General features: G+C 41.8%; 1 protein-coding gene across 1 annotated transcript; it reads left to right on the top strand.

The window, feature by feature from the left end:
- The first annotated feature begins 160 nt into the window (after nt 1–160).
- On the top strand, nt 161–23,214 carry LOC139462166 (cytosolic non-specific dipeptidase-like). Its single transcript, XM_071243701.1, has 14 exons — nt 161–273; nt 7,291–7,414; nt 10,258–10,428; nt 10,823–10,903; nt 12,256–12,330; nt 13,589–13,669; nt 14,869–14,942; nt 15,768–15,842; nt 17,696–17,840; nt 18,839–18,938; nt 20,115–20,286; nt 21,356–21,441; nt 21,943–22,109; nt 23,119–23,214. Exons 1-14 carry the CDS (start codon nt 257–259, stop codon nt 23,164–23,166), a joined length of 1,416 nt encoding a protein of 471 aa, XP_071099802.1. The 5' UTR covers nt 161–256; the 3' UTR covers nt 23,167–23,214.

The following is a 23,214-nucleotide window of genomic DNA, read 5'->3' as shown; positions in this document are numbered from 1 at the left end:
TAAGTTTCGAATCAAAACGTGCGTTAAAACGTAGTTTGATAATATTAAAATTAACTAAAATCATAACAAACACGAACGCTTGCAATGAATAATAACGCCAGTGTTTTCGTTATATGCTATTTGCTCTTGTGTAAAGTTCCATTTGCACACGTCTCGAAAGGGGCGGGGAAAGCGTCGCGTGCTCTTTAGTGCTACTAAACCAAGATACAGTGACAGTGTTGGGGAAGCGAAAGCAGATTTTGCGAATTTTAACGACATGGATAAATTATTTGAGTAAGTATGTAAGACATGCAACTTTTATCAATAGACAACTTTTGTGTCAACTAGTATGGCTGCTTGTAAATAATTCGTTGTTAATGTATTTCTCCAAACGTGGCCTATCTAAGACTTGGTGTCGCGTACTCTATGCAGCGGGCACTACAACTGTTGGTTTCAGAGAATGGTATGTTCATAACATTACATTGGGTTAAAACGAAAGATGATTTTCAACGATTATGATTGTGACAGATTAGTGAGTCATCGTATGAATTGAAACTTGTTTCGGACTGAAAACTCTTCGTGTCTACATAAGTAAGACTAAATACTAAGTGTACAATTATTGGACAAGATCTGGATCTAATATATATAGGTGTGTCATGACGAGTTTGTTCCATAAAGTTTAAGTAAATTCATAATTTCATAACAAAATGGATAAATTTGTCAAATGCGCATTTCCACAGGAATTTGTAACATTGTTATAATGTACCGTATTCAACATATTAAGCGCCCAGGGCATATTATACATGAATAAATAAGTTTTGTGTACATTGATCAATCAGAAGGGTGCTATTTGGAATTGCTCACCAGCCAGTATATATGCAAATATCGCCGTGGGCGCTTATTAGAGAGGGGCGCTTATTATGTCGAATACGGTAATAGGTTTTGTAAGTTTGAGTAGTTACATTTAACACCCTTGAAGATCTGGGTTAGAATAGGTCTTCAGCAACCTATGCTTGCCATTAGGGGCGACTAATGGGATCGAGCAGTCCTGTTGGCTGACTTGCTTAGTTGCATTATGAAATCAACATCCTGTTCATAAATTGCTGTGCAGATTTTGGTCAATTGCAGGATTTGTGTCAACAGATATTTTCAAAATCTTTTCATGTTTTTACTCAAGGTGCTCACATGAATTTCGCGAAATAAGACCCGTTTTATTACAATATAGATCTTGATTATTGATCAGATCGTCTTGAATGTGCGACAGCAATTTGATATGAGAGGTGAATGTGATTGGTCAATAGGAGGGCTGTAGAAGGGACATGACTCTTAATAAGTCACTGACGGCACTACGATCGAGCCCAGAAATTCCAGCCAAGTTTGGCAAAGGTGGAAACTGGACTTTCACAATCATTTAACACCTATACCTTGGTAAGATGAGGAAAGGAATGTTGCATGTAGGTCAGAATTAGGGAACTGATGGTATCGGCCTGTGTCTGACTTTGGTTTTCAGTTGTGGAAATTAGCTCTTGTAGCCTGACCGAGGAGCAACCTATGACTCATTGGAGTTGTATGTTGTTGACAAGTTTTTATCAGGGTTGTCTAGTTTCAATATGAAAATGCACATCTTGTTTGTACTCCCCAAACTATGGAAGAAGCCCTTGCATAGGGCATCAAGCTGAAGCTGTGGATGGGAAGAAAGGGAAAAAGCCTGATGATGGAGTGTTGGTGTTACCACTGTGTCCTCACAATGTGATGGTTGGAGTTTGGAAATAGTTGCCAAGTTGATAGACACAAGTCTAGAAAAGTTTACTGGGACAAGCAGGAAGCCCAGAACACAATGATCCATGCCATTCAAGGGATAAGTAAGACTAAAATCTGGTCTCTGAAATGAACATATTTTACAGAAATAACAGTTGTTCAATTGTCTTAACAAAATATATTAAAAAGGCGCCCAGAGACTATGTGATACTGCAGCAATCTAGACTTGCCCACTATAGACTTGCATGGGCTGTATTGGATATTTTTGTTTCAGGGTCTGTACGACAGACTAGGGATATGTGTCCATATCTTGCTAAATTAGGTTCCCCGAATACCTCTGGTGCTAAGTTTAGTTCGGGAAACTGAGGCAGGCTGGAATCAAGGCCGAGATTTTAGCCACTAGTGATGTTAGTCTCCTCCCTAAGACCACACAATACCATCTAAAAGAATACAACACAAAAGGCCGCGAGTCAACAGTGGGTTCAAACTTTATACTCCACAAGGCTTGTGAACTACGCCATCACAAGGCCGCCTCATGCGAGGCACACCTATTACAGTAATATCAATTTTCAAATTCCTTCCTCTCAACCTGAATTGAGAAAAGCTTCATAAAGATGTTTTGGGTCTGGAGAATTTATTTAATATACCATCTTTATTTGACTTCAACGAAAACAACCCAAAAAACGTTTGATTCGATGCATGAACACAGCGGCAAACTCTTTGTTCGTCAGATTATATTAAAACAAAAAAAAGATTTGACCAAAATATTTAATCAACACACAGCATGTACAATATTGATTTCAATTCATTTTCAATGACATGTTTTATGCAATTGAAAATAAAGTTATTCAAATTGTTATATGAATCACAGACATATTTAGAAGCCAAAAATAATATTCGTTCGAATGCATTATTGTTTACCAGTTCCACTTTTGTATGTTTTACTATTGTTTTGCCTCATATACGGCTACCTCCCGTACTTACTTCGTTGGAACCCTGAAGAATAAGCTCCAACACATTTAATAATTTTATTGGAGTTTCGTTCAAAATAAAGCGGAACAACTAACAACAATGCGTAAAAGGCATGTGCAAAAAATTAATTGTCTCAGACATTTTTAGGCAGAATAAGAAATGGATGCATTTCCTATTCAATCACCCACAAACCCCCTGTCCCCACAGACTTTTACCTGAACTATTACAAACAGACCACAATGGCATGACTCATTTCAGCAAAGTTGGGTAGCCAAGAGTTAACCTGGTCACTCATAACGCCGAAGATCTAGGTTCGATTCTCCACATGGGAGCCTTGTGTAAAGCCTATTTCTTGTGTTCCCTGCCGTGATATTGCTGAAATATTGCCCTGGCTACCAAATAAAATAATTTTCAAAAGTTTGAAATATTCTGTGCCACATTACATTTTGGTGAACAGTCTTCTCTACAACCTCATCTAAAAACTAAAAAAAACATTGGACATATTGCTAGAGATGTTTGGAAAGTACTCACAACATTATTCTTTATAAGGAGTATGTATTTTGAAAATTACCTCCATGAGCTTTATACATTGTACCCATGTGTGGAATGGAACTGAAGCCTTCACCGTGATGAGTGACCACTCTTAACTACTGGGCTACCCCACCAGGCTACCCCACCAGGCTACCTAACCTGGCTTCCCCACCAGGCTACCCCACCAGGCTACCCAACCTGGCTACCTCACCAGGCTACCCCACCAGGCTAATCCAACAGGCTACCACACCAGGCTAATCCACCAGACTTCCCCACCAGGCTACTCCACCAGGCTACTCCACCAGGCTACTCCACCAGGCTAACCCACGAAGTTACCCCACCAGGCTACCAGGCAACCCCACCAGGCAACCCCACCAGGCTACCCCATCAGGCTAACCCACCAGGCTACCCCACCAGGCTACCCAACCTGGCTACCTCACCAGGCAAACCCACCAGGCTACCCCACCAGGCTACCCCACCAGGCTACTCCACCAGGCTACTCCACCAGGCTAACCCACCAGGCTACTCCACCAGGCTACTCCACCAGGCTACTCCACCAGGCAACCCTACCAGGCTAACCCACCAGGCTAACCCACCAGACTACCACACAAGGCTAACTCACCACGCTACCCTACCAAGCTAACCCCACCAGGCTACCCCACCAGGCTACCCCACCCCACCAGGCTACTCCACCAGGCAAACCCACCAGCCAACCCACTAGGCTACCCCACCAGGCTACCCCACCAGGCTACCCCACCAGGCTTACCCACCAGGCTAACCCACCAGACTAACCCACCAGACTACCACACAAGGCTAACTCACCACGCTACCCTACCAGGCTAACCCCACCAGGCTACCCCACCCCACCAGGCTACTCCACCAGGCAAACCCATCAGGCAAACCCACTAGGCTACCCCACCAGGCTACCCCACCAGGCTACCCCACCAGGCTACTCCACCAGGCTACTCCACCAGGCAACCCTACCAGGCTAACCCACCAGACTACCACACAAGGCTAACTCACCAGGCTACCCTACCAGGCTAACCCCACCAGGCAACAACACCAGGCTACCCCACCAGACAACAACACCAGGCTACCCCACCAGACTGCTTTCAACACTCTCTATCTCATTCATGGAAATGCAGGATGTACTAGTGCTTTGGATAATGTTTTTACCGAGGTTCAACTGCTTCATAGTATAAATGCTATATATATATATATATTTGGGTGGCTCAGTTGTCTAGGGCACCGCGATTCGCAGATTGTGGGTTTGAATCCCAGTTCGCCCCAATTATGTTTCTAGGTTTGTCAGCACCATACCCGTGCTCGTGGGTTTCACCGAAGTGGTTAACGTCTGAGACCTGCATCACTTCGGGCTTTCCTCCCACATTAAGCTGACACGCAGCGATATAACTGGAATACTGTTAAAAGCGGCGTTAAATCCAACTCACTCACTCACTTATTCTCCAACTCAGTGATTATTGTGTTTTAATGCTATATGTGTTCATGAATTTGGAACCAGATCCTTTTGAATTTTGTTTTTTAACTCTTTGTAATGCAAATCATATGCTTTCAAAGGCACATTCACCGATCGATCTCGGAAACACTACTTTGATCTAACGTAAGTGCTTGGCATGAAAACATTTTATTATTCCGTGACCTGAAACGGGGAATATAGTTATTCCAAGGAATTCCGTCCGTCCTTCTGAGGACATTTTTTGTGTGCCCTGTAACTTGAAAACTACTGCGTAGATTCTTTTCAAACTTGGTGAACACTTCTTTTACCCAAAGGAGAGGTGCAGTGCCAAGTTTGATTACAATATTTGGATTTTCTGAATAACATTCAGCTATTTTTCATTTTTTTTATTAGAATTGTTTTACTGAAACATTTGTGGGCCTGTAACTAGAAACGACTTCATTGTTTCTTTTCAGATTTAGGGAACAGTTTCCATACTAATAGAAGAGGTGCAGGGCGAAGTTTCATTTTGATTTGTGTATTTTCTGAAAAAAATATAATCATATGTTTTGAAATTATAAAATATGAGTAACCTCCCTTAATTTTTCCCATTCCCTAATGTCGATGTTTGATTGGTCAGTAAAATGTTCATGATAATCAAGTGCGGGTAATTTTTGTGATAACAAGAATCGCAGGAATGGATCCAGGCGTTGATGTAGGTCTACCCAAATGCAAGCCCTGGAGATATAAAGGATGCAATGAATACAAAATGTACACAATCTTATTGATAGTCTTACCCATGTTGTTGTCTATTGGGAGCACATATTGAGCACATTTCCAGCCATGCCAGAATTTACGTGATCGTACATTCAGCTCTTGAGATCTCTTTCTTGGCCTTCTGTGGCTGTATTAGCTTTGTACTGTACTTAAAAGCAATATCCAACTTGGACCCAGCAGGTTTCTTTTAACAATTCAACATGAAAAAAATCAGAGAATATCACTTGACACACCGACACATCTACCCTTAATGTACTAAGTTATCAAACACAGGGCCACTGCTGGCCATTGTGAACACAGTTCAATACACACAGCTACGTGCAGCAAAACACCAACGTGTTGATAACAACTTGTCACATTGTATATACCATGCAGAAATGATAAAGGGAACGAACTCAAAGAGACCACTCATTTTACTTTGTTATATCCGTGGTTTGTTATAAACATTTCGACTGTTTGACCTCTTGGATCCAGTCATGTGACCACATCATGTCACCTGATAGATAACAAACGTGCATTGTATGTGTATTATGCTTATTCATTCCATAAATGGCTGGCTGACTTGCTTGATGCATGTCATCGTATCCTAATTGCGTGGATCAGTGCTGATGTCAGTCACTGGATTGTCTGTTCTAGACTTGATTATTTACAGATGTGGTCATATAGATGGCATATTGCTGAGTGCGACTTTAAACAATAAGCAAACAAACAAAAATGCCATAAAATACACGACATAAGTAAGTGCATGTTAGTACTGATACAGTTTCATTGACATACAGATGCACACCTTCACATCAACACATATATACACCACACACATACACCAAGCAATGTTCTAAACTAAGCATGAAAGTCAAGGGGCCCTTGCCATAACCCTAATGTTAAAAGTTGTAGATTTAGAGGGGCCTTGTCGTATTGTTAAAGATTTACGATCCCTAGATTCAGTACCATAGGAGAAGACCTCAAGGATCCTGATTCCACACTTAATGTCAAACACTGTCACACATACCACACGCATGCCCCACCAGACAATTTATTATGTTTTCAGATTCTATCATAATGAGGGTCCTAATGGGGTGTGCTGTTTGGCATAAAACAACTGAAAGAACTGTTAACATAAGAGAAGTCATGTATATCATAAAAGATTAATGTAAAATGTCCATTAAAAAAATATGTAGCGTTTTGTTTTAACTGGACAACTTGTCTGCTATTTGGGCTTTCTTAATGGACTGGACTTGCCACAATTTCTTTCATGATTATGAACTTTGTCCTCTAATTCTTGAGAGATGGCAATAAATTAAAGTGGTTAAGGCATTCGCTCGTCATGCCGAAGACCTGGGTTTGATTCCCCACATGGGTACAATGTGTGAAGCCCATTTCTGGTGTCCCCTGCTGTCATATTACTGGGATATTGCTAGAAGCGGCTTAAAACCAAACTCACTTACTCACTCATTAAAATAATCAAAAAGTTCTTCCATTTCTGTAGATCAATACAACAATAAAAAAATGATAAAGATTAGAGTTATCCTCTTTCATCTTATTTAAATGATTGTTGTCACTCTAACAACTGTGTTTTGATTGGTTGTAATTTGTAGTTGAACCAATCACTAGCTGTGTTACTTAAGAAACTTTGACTATCCATTACCATTGTGGGACAAAAAAATAAGCTGTCGCAACAAGCATAATCACCATTTGTGGCAAGCATGGGTTGCTGTAGACCTATGATACCCCTAATCTTCACGGGTCGGGTGTTAATGATATGCATCTACACAAAATTATTGGTATAAATACTCATGAATTTGTTTTGCCTATTCCAGATTCATCGACAAGAACCAGGACAAGTATGTCCAGAGACTGAAGGAGGTGGTCGCCATTCAAAGTGTTTCTGCCTGGCCCGAGAAACGAGGGGAGATCCGCAAAATGGTGGAATGGACAAAAACTGTGAGTTCTTACAAAACATTTGTGGAAATTATGCCAAATTACTTACCGTATTCCACGTAATAAGCTCCCCACTCTCTTAAGCGCACACGGCGATATAGGTTAATATATTGGCTTGTAAACAATCCCATTTAGCACCCCTTCCGATGGATCAATGTACATAAGACTTATTTATTCACCTATAATATGCACTCGTGTGTTATATGCACTCTTAATTATGGGCATTAAATTCTGGAAAAATATATCTGTCGCATATGAACATTTCAGTCTGTCAGCATAAACTACAAAATTTATCTTTCAACTCTGTTTTTTCCACCAAAATAATATTCTAATAAGAGCCCCCTCTTTCTAATTTTGAGAGCACCCTGGGCGCTTATTACGTCGTAGACGGTATTTTCTGAACCCTGGTTTTACCTGGACTTATGAAAGTGGGGGTCCAGGGACCCAAAAAGTAATTCTTAGGGTCCTTGCAGTCCATAATTGACACCCATATCGGCTTGTTACGCTGTAGGTACAATGAATGTGATTGTGTTCCCCTTGAGAGGCATGCTTGCTGTAAGAGGCGACAACGGGATCGGGTGGTCAGGCTCACTGACTTGGTTGATGCATGACATCGTAACCCAATCGTGTGGATCGATGCTCACTGGATTGTCTGGTCCAGACTCCAGGCCACAGTCATGTAGCTGGCAATAGGCTGAGTGTGGCGTTAAACAACAAACAAACAAACAAACGAAAAGCTAATGTTACGGCTTGTACAGCTGACTTCACGGCTTCACAGACCAGTTAGACGATAATAATGATATGTTCCCAAAATTGCCTGCCAAGGGGACTTAGTTTGGACTCCTGGCTAAATGCCAGTACGAGCTGCCTTTGTGGGGATTTGTTGGTCACACTGGTGGCATGTCACTCACTCACTCACTCACTCACTCACTCACTTGGTTAGTTGCCATCCCTTTTGTTAACAAGTGATGTGATGTGGCTGAAATATTGCAGACCGCAGTGTAAAACAACAAACAAGATGTTATCCATTCTCCTTGACAAAGTGGTTAAACTAGACTAGTGGTTAAAGCATCCGCTCGTCACACCGAAGACCCAGGTTTGATTCCCCACAATGTGTAAAGCCCATTTCCGGTGTCCCCCACCGTGATATTGATGGAACATTGCTAAAAACAATGGCGTAAAACTATACTCACTCACTCACTCACTCACTCACTCACTCACTCACTCACTCACTCACTCACTCACTCCAAGATATTCCTGGTCCATGATTGTTTTGTTCAGTATATATTTAGCCATTTACACAAGGTACAATATGTTGTTCATTATGAAATCAATCCTTGTCGTAGCCGTATCTTTTATTACCATAAAATAGAGTGTTAAAGAGGCAATAAACCAATGTGATGAGCTCGGGATCACGGTGTGAATAATCAATCAAATAAGGTCACCTGGCATGAACTACTTTCATGTAGACGAAAGTTTACTCGACCAGGAGTTCATTTTTTTTGCATTAATTCTACATTACTATAAGCTCCAGGGCTCCAGGGCTCCAGATAATGTTTGGAGCCATTGAGTATTTACTCACAAGTTCTCTCCTACTGGGTATTGATAGGTTTCTTTGGGTGTTCAGTATTGTTTTTCTCCCTTGGATCCAGTTCTTGGGTATTTTTACACCAATGAGTAGACATTTGTTTTTTTTGCTTAAATGTTGTTTCAGGTATCTAATTTGTGTCTGTACATGCGTATGACATCGTCTGAACACACAACAGTGATGTACACGTCTAATTGACAATAAGTGAGACCTAGCGCCTTGTTTATGCATTATTCACTGCAGAAGAGTTGTCATATCTGTTGATGATTACATTCAGTTAGTAACTAAGGACTTGTAAAGACATACAGGCGCACAGGTTGATTAGTCGATGCATTGGTTATATACAGTGTCTTCAGTTGTTCAAGTGCATTTTTAACAACTCAAAATTAATTGGGTCATTGTGATTTGTTGTGCATATTCGCAGCTTATCTGGTGCTCAGAAGCTGAGGTTACCTCTGGCAAATATTTAATATCGCTGCCATGAAGTGGAACGGGGATATTGGAATGGAGGCTGTCCGTCTGTCCTTCTGTCTTTCCCTCTATCACGTTACGTTTTTGGAGCAGAACTCAAAAACCATGAGAGATCTCTTAACCAAACCTTAGCACACATATAGGTCTAGTGGTGAACTGGTGTCTTTTGATAGTTTTGGATTAAAAAAAAAAAAAATTCGAGCTTCTATGGCAACAACATTGATTAGACTAAATGGCAGTAGTGCTCCTTTCCGGATCAGATCTTGAAAACCGTAAATAATTCTACACCAAACTTGGCACACAGATAGGTATAGTGGTAAACTGGTGCCTTTTGATATTTTGGGAGTTTTGAAAAAAATATTTTTTCAGGTTTCCACAGCAATGACTTTGACTTACGGTAGTGCTCGTTTCCGGGGGTTCATGCACACAACCCTACATTGGCAGGGGATATGAGTATTTCATGTTTGTTTCCTCTTAGTGTGGAGCAAGGTCATTGTTGTTCGCAATCTTCGCTCATCCATATGTTTATTGAGGTGGTGGGTTTAGATTCAAGGTCTGCCCCACAAAGTTTGTAGATAGTCCTTGTACTGAGTTGAAAAATTTCTTTTTGTTGTCAGCTATAATGTTTTCTTTCATTTTTTATATTAAAAATATGTGTCCTTGGACTGTCATGTTCCCAGCATTAAAGTCAACAAAATGGCTCAACAGATTTTTATCCTTTCATAAAGATGATTGTTATTCGGAATATGTCAGTTTGGCCAACTGCCAACATTATGGTTGCCTGCAGGAGCTAGAGAAACTTGGTGCCAAGTGTGAGTTGGAGGAACTTGGCGACCAGACCCTGCCTGACGGCTCAAAGATCCCGCTCCCCCCTGTCCTGCTGGGGCAACTTGGTGAAGATCCTGCCAAGAAAACTATCCTGGTGTACGGCCATCTTGATGTTCAACCTGCAGAGAAGGTTTGTTTGTCTTCTTAATCACATGTCGACTGTGAAAACAAGATAACATATGACCCCAGTGACATGTACAAAATAATATCTTGCGACATGTGAAATACAGAAGTCTAGCAATCTCCAAAACACAGTCTCTCTCTCTCTCTCTCTCTCTCTCTCTCTCTCTCTCTCTCTCTCTCTCTCTCTCTCTCTCTCTCTCTCTCTCTCTCTCTCTCTCTCTCTCTCTCTCTCTCTCTCTCTCTCTATTGATTGATTGATTGATTGATTGATTTATTGTAATGGAATGTGGAGGGCCGTGCTGCACTCAAATGCATTTTACATCTGAAACAAGAGGCGGGTTAGTTTTTAGCCTTCTTTAAGATGTTTTGACCAATCATTGTTGATTCATGTCTGTATGCAGGAAGATGGGTGGGACACAGAGCCCTTCGTCCTCACCGAGAAGAATGGCAAGCTGTACGGCAGGGGATCGACTGATGACAAGGTGAGGGGGGGAGGGGGATCTACTGATGACAAGTTGTGGGGGAGGGGGATCTACTGATGACAAGTTGAGGGGAAGGGGGATCTACTGATGACAAGTTGTAGGGGAGGGGGATCTACTGATGACAAGTTGAGGGGGAGGGGGATCTACTGATGACAAGTTGAGGGGGAGGGGGATCTACTGATGACAAGTTGAGGGGGAGGGGGATCTACTGATGACAAGTTGAGAGGGAGGGGGATCTACTGATGACAAGTTGAGGGGGTAGGGGGATCTACTGATGACAAGTTGAGGGGGGAGGGGGATATACTGATGACAAGTTGAGGGGGAGGGGGATCTACTGATGACAAGTTGAGGGGGGAGGGGGATCTACTGATGACAAGTTGAGGGGGAGGGGGATCTACTGATGACAAGTTGTGGGGGAGGGGGATCTACTGATGACAAGTTGAGGGGGGAGGGGGTCTACAGATGACGAGGTTAGAGAGGAAATGTGAATGATTGTTTGATGATGACATATGAAACTGATGGTGGATGATACATTGTTACATATGCCTTGCTAATGTTTGAATTATTTCATTCCAAGCATTCCACGGTTCTGCTGTACAGTAAATAATTAATTCACATAGTGAATACTCTTATGATGGCTCGTGCTGTAACAAGGGGTGTGGCATCACACAGACATTGTAAATACTCAGATGATGGCTTGTGCTGTAATGAGGGGTGTGGCGTCACACAGACATTGTAAATACTCAGATGATGGCTTGTGCTGTAATGAGGGGTGTGGCGTCACAAAGACATTTTAAATACTCAGATGATGGCTTGTGCTGTAACAAGGGGTGTGGCGTCACAAAGACATTTTAAATACTCAGATGATGGCTCGTGCTGTAACTAGGGGTGTGGCGTCACAAAGACATTGTAAATACTCAGATGATGGCTCGTGCTGTAACAAGGGGTGTGTCATCACAAAGACATTGTAAATACTCAGATGATGGCTCGTGCTGTAACAAGGGGTGTGGCATCACAAAGACATTGTAAATACTCAGATGATGGCTCGTGCTGTAACAAGGGGTGTGGCATCACAAAGACATTGTAAATACTCAGATGATGGCTCGTGCTGTAACAAGGGGTGTGGCATCACAAAGACATTGTAAATACTCAGATAATGGCTCGTGCTGTAACAAGGGGTGTGGCATCACAAAGACATTGTAAATATGATGATGGTTTGTTTTTAAGGAGAAATTGTCTTTTGTAGGTGAATGAGATGTTTTGTAGTTGTTTGTGTGATTAGAGAGAATGTACGAATGTTTCTTATGCGTCCAAAAGCCTATTACATGGGTATATGTGTGATGTCTCCCTAGGGCCCCGTGCTGGACTGGCTCAACTGTATCGAGGCCATGCAGGAGTTGAAGATGGAGGTGCCGGTCAACATGAAGGTGAGGATACACCAGGTCTGCAGTGATGGGATGGATGATACTGCTTGTCACTGAATCACCCAATCAGCCGTGCTTGTGATCCGAGATGACAAATGGATCGTCAGTTTGTGATATAGAGGATTTATCTCGGATTGCATGGCAGGCCAATTTGAAAAATATACATGATTTTGTGAAAAATTGGAATTTATTATAAAGATATTTTTTTAAGATTCCCAGATATAAACAAAGCCTGGAATTCAGTAATGTAATTAGATAATTAAAACTAAGCATTATAGCTATGCCCTCTTTATTGATCCTGTTGTCAGGAAAGTACAAGACTCATGAAGATCCGAGGTAGAATAGGTCTGCAGCAACCCATGCTTGTCTCCCCGTGAAGATCCGGGGTAGAATAGGTCTTCAGCAACCCATGCTTGTCTCCCCGTGAAGATCCGAGGTAGAATAGGTCTTCAGCAACCCATGCTTGCTGTAAAAGGTGACTATGTTTGTCGTAAGAGGCGACTAACGGGATCGGCTGGTCAGATTCACTGACTTGGTTGATGCATGTCATCGTATCCCAATTGCGCGGATCAATGTCATGGGGTCAATCACTTGATTGTCTGGTCCAGACTTGATTCTTTACAGATTGCCATCATATAGCTGGAATATTGCTGAGTGCGGCGTTAAACAACAACAAACAAACAAAACAAACATGTTATGTTGCTTCGGACTTTAGAGGGGAGGGGGCAGATCTAGATAAATCCATAGTCATCCTTTGGAGTAAGTGTAAGAGTGAATATTATCCTACACTACTTTGTATCCCGGGGATGAAATTGTCTAGTGTCAGGATGACTCTCCCTAGTGAATCTGAACCCATACCAGTGTGTTTAATCCTATCCTATCCTATACTATACTCTAGATAATATTAAGGTAGGATATAATCCCTGTTTACATAAGCACTTCACAAAGGTAGAGATGTAATAGAGGTAGCATTCTTAGAATTATTAACAATGATAACTATTGTTTGATATCTAGTGATTTATAGAGGAATTCTGAAAGTGTAACAGGCAAATTGGAATAACATCATTTTGTATGAAATTTGTATTTTTGTTTACTTTGCATTCATTTCTTCAGTTTGCAGTTATTTAAAGGTAAGCAATTTTCTCTTGATCAGAGAAATACATGACATCTTTGTGAAGCCAAAATGTTTGGTACTGTTATAAAAAGTTGGTAAACTTCACTGTTGCGATTGTTGCTTTATGTTTGATCTTTCTCGTGTCAGTTCTGTTTTGAGGGGATGGAAGAGTCTGGTTCCGAGGGTTTGGACGAGCTCGTCTTCTCAAAGAAGGATACATTCCTCAAGGTAGGATCAGCAGGGGGACTTACAGAACATGGGGAAATTAATTTCAGATGTTTTTATGGTTTGTTGAGCAAAAATGTAAGACAAACTAATCTAATAACTGAAATGAAAATGATATCAAGGAATATCCAAAATAACAAACAAACAAAAACCAATGAAAATTCAGCCTGTTATGCACAATGACACAGCACAACATGCACAAACTACTGTTCCATGACACATTTGACACGTGCAGGTTGCGCAATGAACTACAAACAATGCTTACAAACATTCAGTTATTGCACAATATAATATCACCCCGGCAACCTTAACTGGATCGATCCCAATTTCGTGGATCGATGCTCATGATGTCGATCACTGGATTGTCTTGTCCAGACTCGATTATTTTACAGACCGCCGTCATATAGCTGGAATATTGTTGAGTGTGGCGTTAAACAAGAAACAAACAAACAAAAACTTGACTGGAATACTGTTAAAAGCAGCGTTAAACCCAACTCACTCACTCACCATCCAGAGTCTAATCCTTCACCAAGCTTCGTCCCCAGTCCATCCCTAACTCACTTTGTCCCTGTTCCTCAAAACAAATATCGGAACTCCAATACTTTAACATAGGCTTATGGTGGTTGTAGCGCTAAGATGATCGCAACTGCAATACCTTAACATCCGTCCGTCCGAAAACTTTGTCTGCGCGATTTCTCTTAAACTATTCAGGGGATTCATCTCAAACTTAGTACATATAATCTGTGTCATATGTAGGGGTGCAGTCAAAAAAAACATAATTGTTTTTATTAATTTTCCTTTTTTTATGAATTTTTCAAACCCAAACCCTATCCTAGCTATTTAATTTGTAACTACTGACACACTAGGCGGGCCGGGGGTATTAGTGAGCCACTCACTCACCATCAAGAGTCTCATCCTTCACCAAGCTTCGTCCCCAGTCCATCCCTAACTCACTTAGAGATGTTCCTCAAAACAAATATCGGAACTCCAATACTTTAACATAGGCTTATGGTGGTCGTAGCGCTAAGATGATCGCAACTACCATACTCTACCATAGGCTTACAACAGTCGTAGTGCTGAGATGATTGTAACTCCCATACCTTACCATCCTAGTGTTAGATATCTTGGAACTGACCCTGGTGATGTTTCGTCTCAAAGCTGCGTTGCATCTCACTCACTCATTCCTCATGCTTGTTTTACAGGGCACCGACTACGTGTGTATCTCGGACAACTACTGGCTGGGCAAGACGAAGCCATGCATCACCTACGGTCTCAGGTCAGTGTCGGCCCACATCAAAACATCCCGATACTTTAATACCATCCCAGTAACAGTCACAAGTCCCACATGTGGCCTGGGGATAACAACTTCTGTATGTACTGTAAAAGCGACATTTCGGCATAGATCCTTATACAGTTGTCAAGCAAGACAGTCTTGCTGGACATGCTGAAAATGCTGGGGTCAATTGTTCTACCCACTCGGGTCAAACTCGGCATCATTGACCACTCCAATCAGTGAACTGTTGTTGGTTTAGTTATTTTATTGCCTTTGAACTTCCTTAAAGCCAGTCAACAGAATAAACATATAAGCTATATGTTGTGTTTAGGAAACAATGTTTATTGTTATTGCCAGTAAGTGCTGTTTGATTGGATTAAGGTAAGGATGTGTATCATTCCACTGGGGATGGGGTTGGGGAGCCGCATTGATTTGAGTCGCATTTTTGTCTAGGGGTCAGCAGTCGTATTAATTTGGAGACGCATTTATTTCACGATTTTTTAACTATGCTTTCCTGAGCTCACAGAACTGTATGTGTATTGGCTGAAAAGATTACGCCTCAAAAAGTAATGGTATGAAACTTACAGTTTTTGTCCACTAGTCCTTATCATGAATACATAGAAAAACCCTTAAAAATGGCAAATTTCTACTAGTCCTGATGATACCTTAACCATTGGGCAGTTGGGCAAGGACTCCAGGACTAGTGCCAGTTTCTACCGCTGCTCTAACAGTATGACTCATGCCTAATGGGGACTTTTAGTGTTTTTTTTGGTCTGAACAGCAGATTTCAAGATGGTTATTTGAATGTTTCTTCTTTAATGTTCCCAGAGGCATCTGTTATTTCTTCCTGGAGGTGGAGTGTGCAGCCAAGGATCTCCACTCCGGTGTCTTCGGAGGAACAGTGTAAGTTATTATGTGTTGATTTAGACAGAGGATGAAGATATAGTTTAAAGTCATAGCTGTGTAATGAAAATCCGATGGTCATGATGACTGTTAAAAGATGCAAGGAGCAGAAAAGACTAACTTTCAGCCATGATTTGGGGTTTGCTCACACATGAGTAAAGTGTCACTGCTGATATCTCAGACTCTCACGTGATTGGTCAACAGGTCAGGGGTCATACAGGCCTTAAATAGATCTGACTTAAAATGTCCTTAAATTTAGGTTCTGCCTTGAACAGGCTTTGAAAATGGATCATTTGCCTTGAAAAGCCCTTACCCTCTCCTAGTCACCATCTAAAGTGAATTGCCTGGAATAATTTTATCTTGGTTTGAAATTTGTACCCCGATGGTGTGGATTGCTGTTCGCAATACATGTCTCAATCAAGCAAACAAGAATACTTAGTTTGAAACATTTTTCCCAGGGGAAATATTGTACAACTTTCTAAGAATATAATTTGCAAGTTAGTAAACCACAGAGTTACCTCCCTTCCTATGATTGTCTGCTTCAGTGAGTGAGTGAGTGAGTATGGTTTACGCCGCTTTTCACACATTGTACCCATATTTGGAATCAAACCCGGGTCTTTGGTGTGACGAACGAACGCTTTAACCACTAGGCTACCTGACCACCCCTTCAGCTAGTTTAATATGGGTGGCCTTGCATTTTGTGACTGAGATTCTGACCACATGGTGACTGGGATATGACCACATGGTGACTAGGATATGACCACATGGTGACTAGGATATGACCACATGGTGACTAGGATATGACCACATGGTGACCGGGATATGACCACATGGTGACTAGGATATGACCACTGCTGGCCCAGAGTAGTTGCTTCACAGCGTCATATAACTTTAGAAGAGGGCACAGGTGCCCTAGTGGCTTAAGATGCCGCAGTTCCTTGTTTGGAGTTGCACTCCTTGGTCAGACCAGGATCCAATGATTTGTCTTGATTATGACCTTTGGTTTGTGAGCACCATTCCCATGTTGGCGTGCTGTAGTGGTCTGATGATCATGGGTTTGAATCCCAGACTTGTCTTGATTATGATCCTTGGTTTGTGAGCACCATTCCCATGTTGGCGTGCTGTAGTGGTCCGATGATCATGGGTTTGAATCCCAGACTTGTCTTGATTATGATCCTTGGTTTGTGAGCACCATTCCCATGTTGGCGTGCTCTAGTGGTCTGATGATCATGGGTTTGAATCCCAGACTTGTCTTGATTATGACCTTTGGTTTGTGAGCACCATTCCCATGTTGGCGTGCTGTAGTGGTCTGATGATCATTGGTTTGAATCCCAGACTTGTCTTGATTATGACCCTTGGTTTGTAAGCACCATTCCCATGTTGGCGTGCTGTAGTGGTCTGATGATCATGGGTTTGAATCCCAGACTTGTCTTGATTATGACCCTTGGTTTGTAAGCACCATTCCCATGTTGGCATGCTGTAGTGGTCCGATGATCATGGGTTTGAATCCCAGACTTGACTTGATTATGACCCTTGGTTTGTGAGCACCATTCTCATGTTGGCATGCTGTAGTGGTCCGATGATCATGGGTTTGAATCCCAGACTTGACTTGATTATGATCCTTGGTTTGTAAGCACCATTCCCATGTTGGCATGCTGTAGTGGCAGGCCTCTAAGACCTGTGCCCCTCTGGGTTTCCATCCCACAGGAGGCTGGTATATCTGTAATTGTGTTCAACCAAACTGGCACACAGACAAAAATGAACCTTTGCTCGCTCACTCACAAACAACAGAAGCCCATTTGTTCACTGGTCAGCACTGTCATTGTGGACATTGTATTGTTCCTGGGTTGCAGACACGAGGCCATGGTGGACCTGGTCAAACTCCTGGGGACGCTGGTCAACAACAAGGGCGAGATCCTCATCCCCGGGATCAACGAGGGCGTGGCCCCGGTCACGGACGAGGAGAGGCAGCTGTATGAACCAATCGACTTTGATCAGGTATTTACAGTAATGTGACCTGTATCGACATACCTATGACTGTCCTCACTACATACTGTTACACCTTGTCTTAAATCAGTAGTCAATATTTACAACAAAGATGACTAGTTCAAAACCTAGTATCTTTACTAAATCCTCAGTCACACTGACCCCTCAGTCAAAACTGGCATCGCAATGACACATAGATATGACATCACAAACATATATACATTCCGTAACTAAGGATACATGATCATACAGTCTACACTGTGTGATATGGAACAAACTGTCTGTCAAGCTCTTTCCCAGCGCGTGACACCTTCGTTACACTCTCGGTAACATCGCTGCCACCAGTGTGGGCGCGGCCATTTCAAGAATCTTGAAATTTGCCCTCCAACCCCATATGTAGTAAAGTTTATACTTTTGTTTCTGTCTTTGGGAATGCCATCATATTTCAATTTGAAAAGGTTTACGACTGACCATGTTTTCCAGATGAATTTACTTTGTTGTTTGTATAATCAGATTGGTTCGAGATTGCAGACTAACGGAAAATCAACCAACTTCTCCCTTATATTCTTACTATATCAATAACATGATAGTTTTAATGAAACAGAAATTCAAATTGACAAACGAAGAAAGTAATTTAGCAGCGATAAGTGTATTCAGCGTCACGACAGTCGTCACTTGTTTGTAAACATAACGGTCATTCGGTTTCGAGTTCAACTCCAAGCATGGTTGTGGCCACCTATTCACAGTGGGGAGTTTTGACTGGTGGCAGCGATAGTATAGAGAGCTCCGGGAACGTACTATCGCTGTGAGGAGCTTGACTGTCTGTTTACAAAGGGGAATAACTCTTGTAGCCCTTCTTGCATACCACTAATAATATAGTACCCTGGTAACAATACCTATGACTGTTCTGACTCCTATACATAAACAATTCCCTTACTCCCTTACTTATTGAAGCATATTAAGTTGTAGGAATGTAGAAGTGTTGAGCCTCTTACACTTCCTGATTGCAGGAAGACTACAGGAAGGACATCGGCGCCTCCAAGTTGATCCACACCAAGAAGGACCAAGTGCTCATGGCCAGATGGCGCTTCCCTTCCCTCTCCGTACATGGTAATATGTAGTGTTATCTCCCTCTCCGTACATGGTAATATGTAGTGTCATCTCCCTCTCTGTACATGGTAATATGTAGTGTTATCCCCCTCTCTGTACATGGTAATTTGTAGTGTTATCTCCCTATCTGTACATGGTAATATGTAGTGTTATCTCCCTCTCTGTACATGGTAATATGTAGTGTTATCTCCCTCTCTGTACATGGTAATATGTAGTGTTATCCCCCTCTCCGTACATGGTAATATGCAGTGTTATCTCCCTCTCCGTACATGGTAATATGTAGTGTTATCTCCCTCTCTGTACATGGTAATATGTAGTGTTATCTCCCTCTCTGTACATGGTAATATGTAGTGTTATCTCCCTATCTGTACATGGTAATATGTACTGTTATCTCCCCCTCTGTACATGGTAATATATTGTGTTATCTCCCTCTCACTCACTCACTCACTCACTGCATGGTAATATGTAGTGTTATCTCCCTGAGGAAAAAACGTTCCCCAGTCTCACCTGTAAATCTATCCATCTCACCTGTACATCTATCATCTCACCTGTACATCTATCATCTCACCTGTTCATCTATCATCTCACCTGTACATCTGTCATCTCATCTGTACATCTATCATCTCACCTGTACATCTGTCATCTCACCTGTACATCTATCATCTCACCTGTACATCTATCATCTCACCTGTACATCTATCATCCCACCTGTACATCTGTCATCTCACCTGTACATCTATCATCTCACCTGTACATCTATCATCTCACCTGTACATCTATCATCCCACCTGTACATCTATCATCTCACCTGTACATCTATCATCTCACCTGTACATCTGTCATCTCACCTGTACATCTATCATCTCACCTGTACATCTGTCATCTCACCTGTACATCTATCACCTCACCTGTACATCTGTCATCTCACCTGTACATCTATCATCTCACCTGTACATCTATCATCTCACCTGTACATCTATCATCTCAGCTGTACATCTATCATCCCACCTGTACATCTGTCATCTCACCTGTACATCTATCATCTCACCTGTACATCTATCATCTCACCTGTACATCTGTCATCTCACCTGTACATCTATCATCTCAGCTGTACATCTATCATCTCACCTGTACATCTATCATCTCACCTGTAAATCTATCATCTCACCTGTACAGGTGTGGAGGGAGCATTCAGTGCAACAGGAGCTAAGACTGTCATTCCGAGGAAGGTCATCGGAAAGTTCTCCATCCGTATTGTGCCCAACCTGGAGCCCGAGCAGGTGGAGAAGCTGGTCGTAGCTCACCTGGAGAAGGCCCACAAGGAGAGCGGCAGCCCCAACACCATGAAGTAAGGAGGGAAGTAGGGGAGTCGATGTGGACATGGAATACAGCTTTTGGAGAAAGAGGAATACTCTTTGTGACTTGTCAATTCTTGTCAATTGGTTGTACACATGTCACTGAATGAGTAGTGTCTTGTTTTCGGTGCACATTCCCCCCCCAAAAAACTACAGTTGTGTAGAGGGGGTTTGTTTGTTTGTTTGTATGTTTGTTTGTTTGTTGTTTAATGCTGCACACAGCAATATTCCAGCTATATCATGGCGGTCTGAAAAATAATTGAGTGATTGATATCATGAGCATCGATCCACGCAAGATCGATACGATGACATGCATCAACCAAGTCAGCAAGCGTGGGTTGCTGAAGACCTATTCTATCTCCGATCTTCACAGTTGGGGGTTGTGCATAATACAAGCACACAATGAGCTGTGGTTATTTTTCCCTAAGACTGAAGACAGATGTTCTACCTGATCACCTATAACACTTCAGGGCATTAGAAGTTTGGTATCACAAGATAATAAATATGCAAATGAGGTTACCTAGAAGGGACTAGTTTAGTAAGGTCCATCCTTTACTCACTAGATAATCTACTGCCCAACTAGTTGATGTAGGGGTTCACCAACACGTCTGTGCTTCTGTGAACTAACATGTCTGCTAATCATGGAAGTTTAATCAGGCAGTATATTTATTTGCAGAATCACAAGTTTCTTCATTGAGTGAATTCAGATCTTCCGCTTGGATTGTTTTAAGAATAGTTGATAAAGATGATTACTTGTGTGTTTCTATGTCATAGATATCATATTTTATGACTAGAAATGTACAATTCATATTTAATTATGATACCGAAACAAACTTGGCTACTAACCTCTATTCATCCGATTCTTGACTTGTTTGGTATTTGAGAGAAGAATCAGTCCCTAGGATCACAAGATCACATTGTCATCGTATGGTTGTTGTTCATTCTGTCAACCACTGGTTCAGACAAGGGCCTCTGTCTCACTCATGGCGTACATTTGGGGTTGACGGCCATGTCGTAGTGTATTGTGTGTAAGACCTATATATATATCCCTTGTCTATTCAGAGTGTCCATGGGCCATGGCGGCAGATACTGGCTCAGCGACTTCAGCCATCCCCACTACATTGCCGGCAGGAAGGCCATGACCAAGGGTAGGTAACTCTAAGTGGCTAATGAATGTTCTCATGATCAGCACTTGCTCACAGAACAATTTTCTTTCCTAGACATAATATGCTAGTTGAACCCCAAGGATCACATCGCTTGTCTGGGATTCTGGGGTAGAACTGCACCTAGTGTGAGCTAATAAGGATTGTTTTGTTTGTTTGTTGTTTCACGCCACACTGGACCAGACAATCCAGTGATTGACATCATGAGCACGGATCTACGCAATTGAGAGCGATGACATGCATCAACCAAGTCAGCGAGCCTGACCACCTGATCCCGTTAGTCGCCTTTTACCACAAGCAAAGAGAGCTTAAAACGGATTGAGTGGACATGTTTGGGAACTGTGTGAGATTCGCTGAGCCTTGATGGTGAGGATCATAGTCATGCTTTCAGTTGCTGGTTTGCCTGCTCCAGACTTGATCACTGACAGGCGCTGAGATCAAGCTGACATTCCTGTGCTCCTGATGAGTTGTTCCTTTTGGTTGTAGTGTTTGGCGTCGAACCTGACATGACTCGTGAAGGAGGTAGCATTCCCGTGACCTTGACCTTCCAAGAAGCGACCGGCAAGAATGTGATGTTGTTGCCGATCGGTGCGTGTGATGATGGTGCTCACTCCCAGAACGAGAAGATTGACAGACGGAACTACATCAACGGGGTCAGTGGTCAAAGTTGCCGTAGTGTAGATATCCTTGCTGAGGACAAGTTTGTAGTGCAATCATTCTGCCCCTTGTCTGAATGTAATACCCTTGCTCTTTGAGTGATCTTTATTATTTTTCTATTTTTAATGATGAAATACTGTATGTATGATGAAATACTGTATGTATGAGTGACTTAATTGTGAAGGTGGGCAGTGAGGTGCCTTGGTGCCTCAAATGTGTGATAGTTGTACAAAATCTATTCTCTTTATTATTGTATTCGGCATATTGAGTGCCGAGCTCCAACAACCAACAACCCCCTGACCAACTTCGGAACCAATCTGCAATTAATCTCTATGCACCCCAATCAAAGGCTGAAACATAAAAACACATGTTCACTGGAGAGTCCTAGATGTATTTACTATGGCAACAAACATGAGTACAGTATTTGCCATAAAAAGCGTAGCAGGTATTAACAAATGGGGGCGCTTATTAAACCATACATGACAGTCAATATTTTCGTTTTATATATTTATTATATATTTAATATTATGGATTTCATAGAAAAACCATTATTAAACAAGTTTTAGTTTCATCGCTTGAACAAAGGGTGTTCATGACTTCTCGATCTCTGAAAAAAAAATTAAACAACACTTTAAAATTTGTGTATGGTTGTAGTTACTGTATGTTGCCATAGTAACATCCTACCTTAAATACATCGAGGAACCAACAGCAGAGCCAGCATTTGTAAAAGGGAGGGTTCAAATATAAGAAAATCCTCTCTCATTTTATACTACTGCCTACAACATACTAGGTTGCTGCCCCCCCCTCTGGATCCGCCTATGAGAAGCCACTATGGATACAAGTCTTGCATATACTACTCAAAAGAAGTTAAAGAACACTTGATTCTTACATATGACTATTACTTCTCTTGAGGAGCATATAGCCACTGGAATGTTAATGTTTTGATGGTATTGACATGATTGTATGTCACTCCTTATTAACTGGCTTTCCTTATTTCTGCACCAGGTGAAGGTTCTTGGAGCCTACATGGACGAAGTGTCCAAACTGAAGTGATGAAACACTGGACGACTACAACATCTTGGGGATCAGCATTACAGGGGG

This window comes from Haliotis cracherodii, unplaced genomic scaffold, assembly GCF_022045235.1.
Source record: "Haliotis cracherodii isolate W230 unplaced genomic scaffold, xgHalCrac1.p SCAF_15, whole genome shotgun sequence".
NCBI lineage: Eukaryota > Metazoa > Mollusca > Gastropoda > Lepetellida > Haliotidae > Haliotis > Haliotis cracherodii.
This window is presented reverse-complemented; position numbering and strand designations above follow the sequence as displayed.

Bases quoted from the DNA above. Each gene is read 5' to 3' on its own strand.
- LOC139462166 (XM_071243701.1), top strand. The intron at 10,904-12,255 runs GTGAGGGGGGGA...ATGTCTCCCTAG, and splicing joins GGGGATCGACTGATGACAAG to GGCCCCGTGCTGGACTGGCT. The intron at 15,843-17,695 runs GTAAGTTATTAT...CCTGGGTTGCAG, and splicing joins GGTGTCTTCGGAGGAACAGT to ACACGAGGCCATGGTGGACC.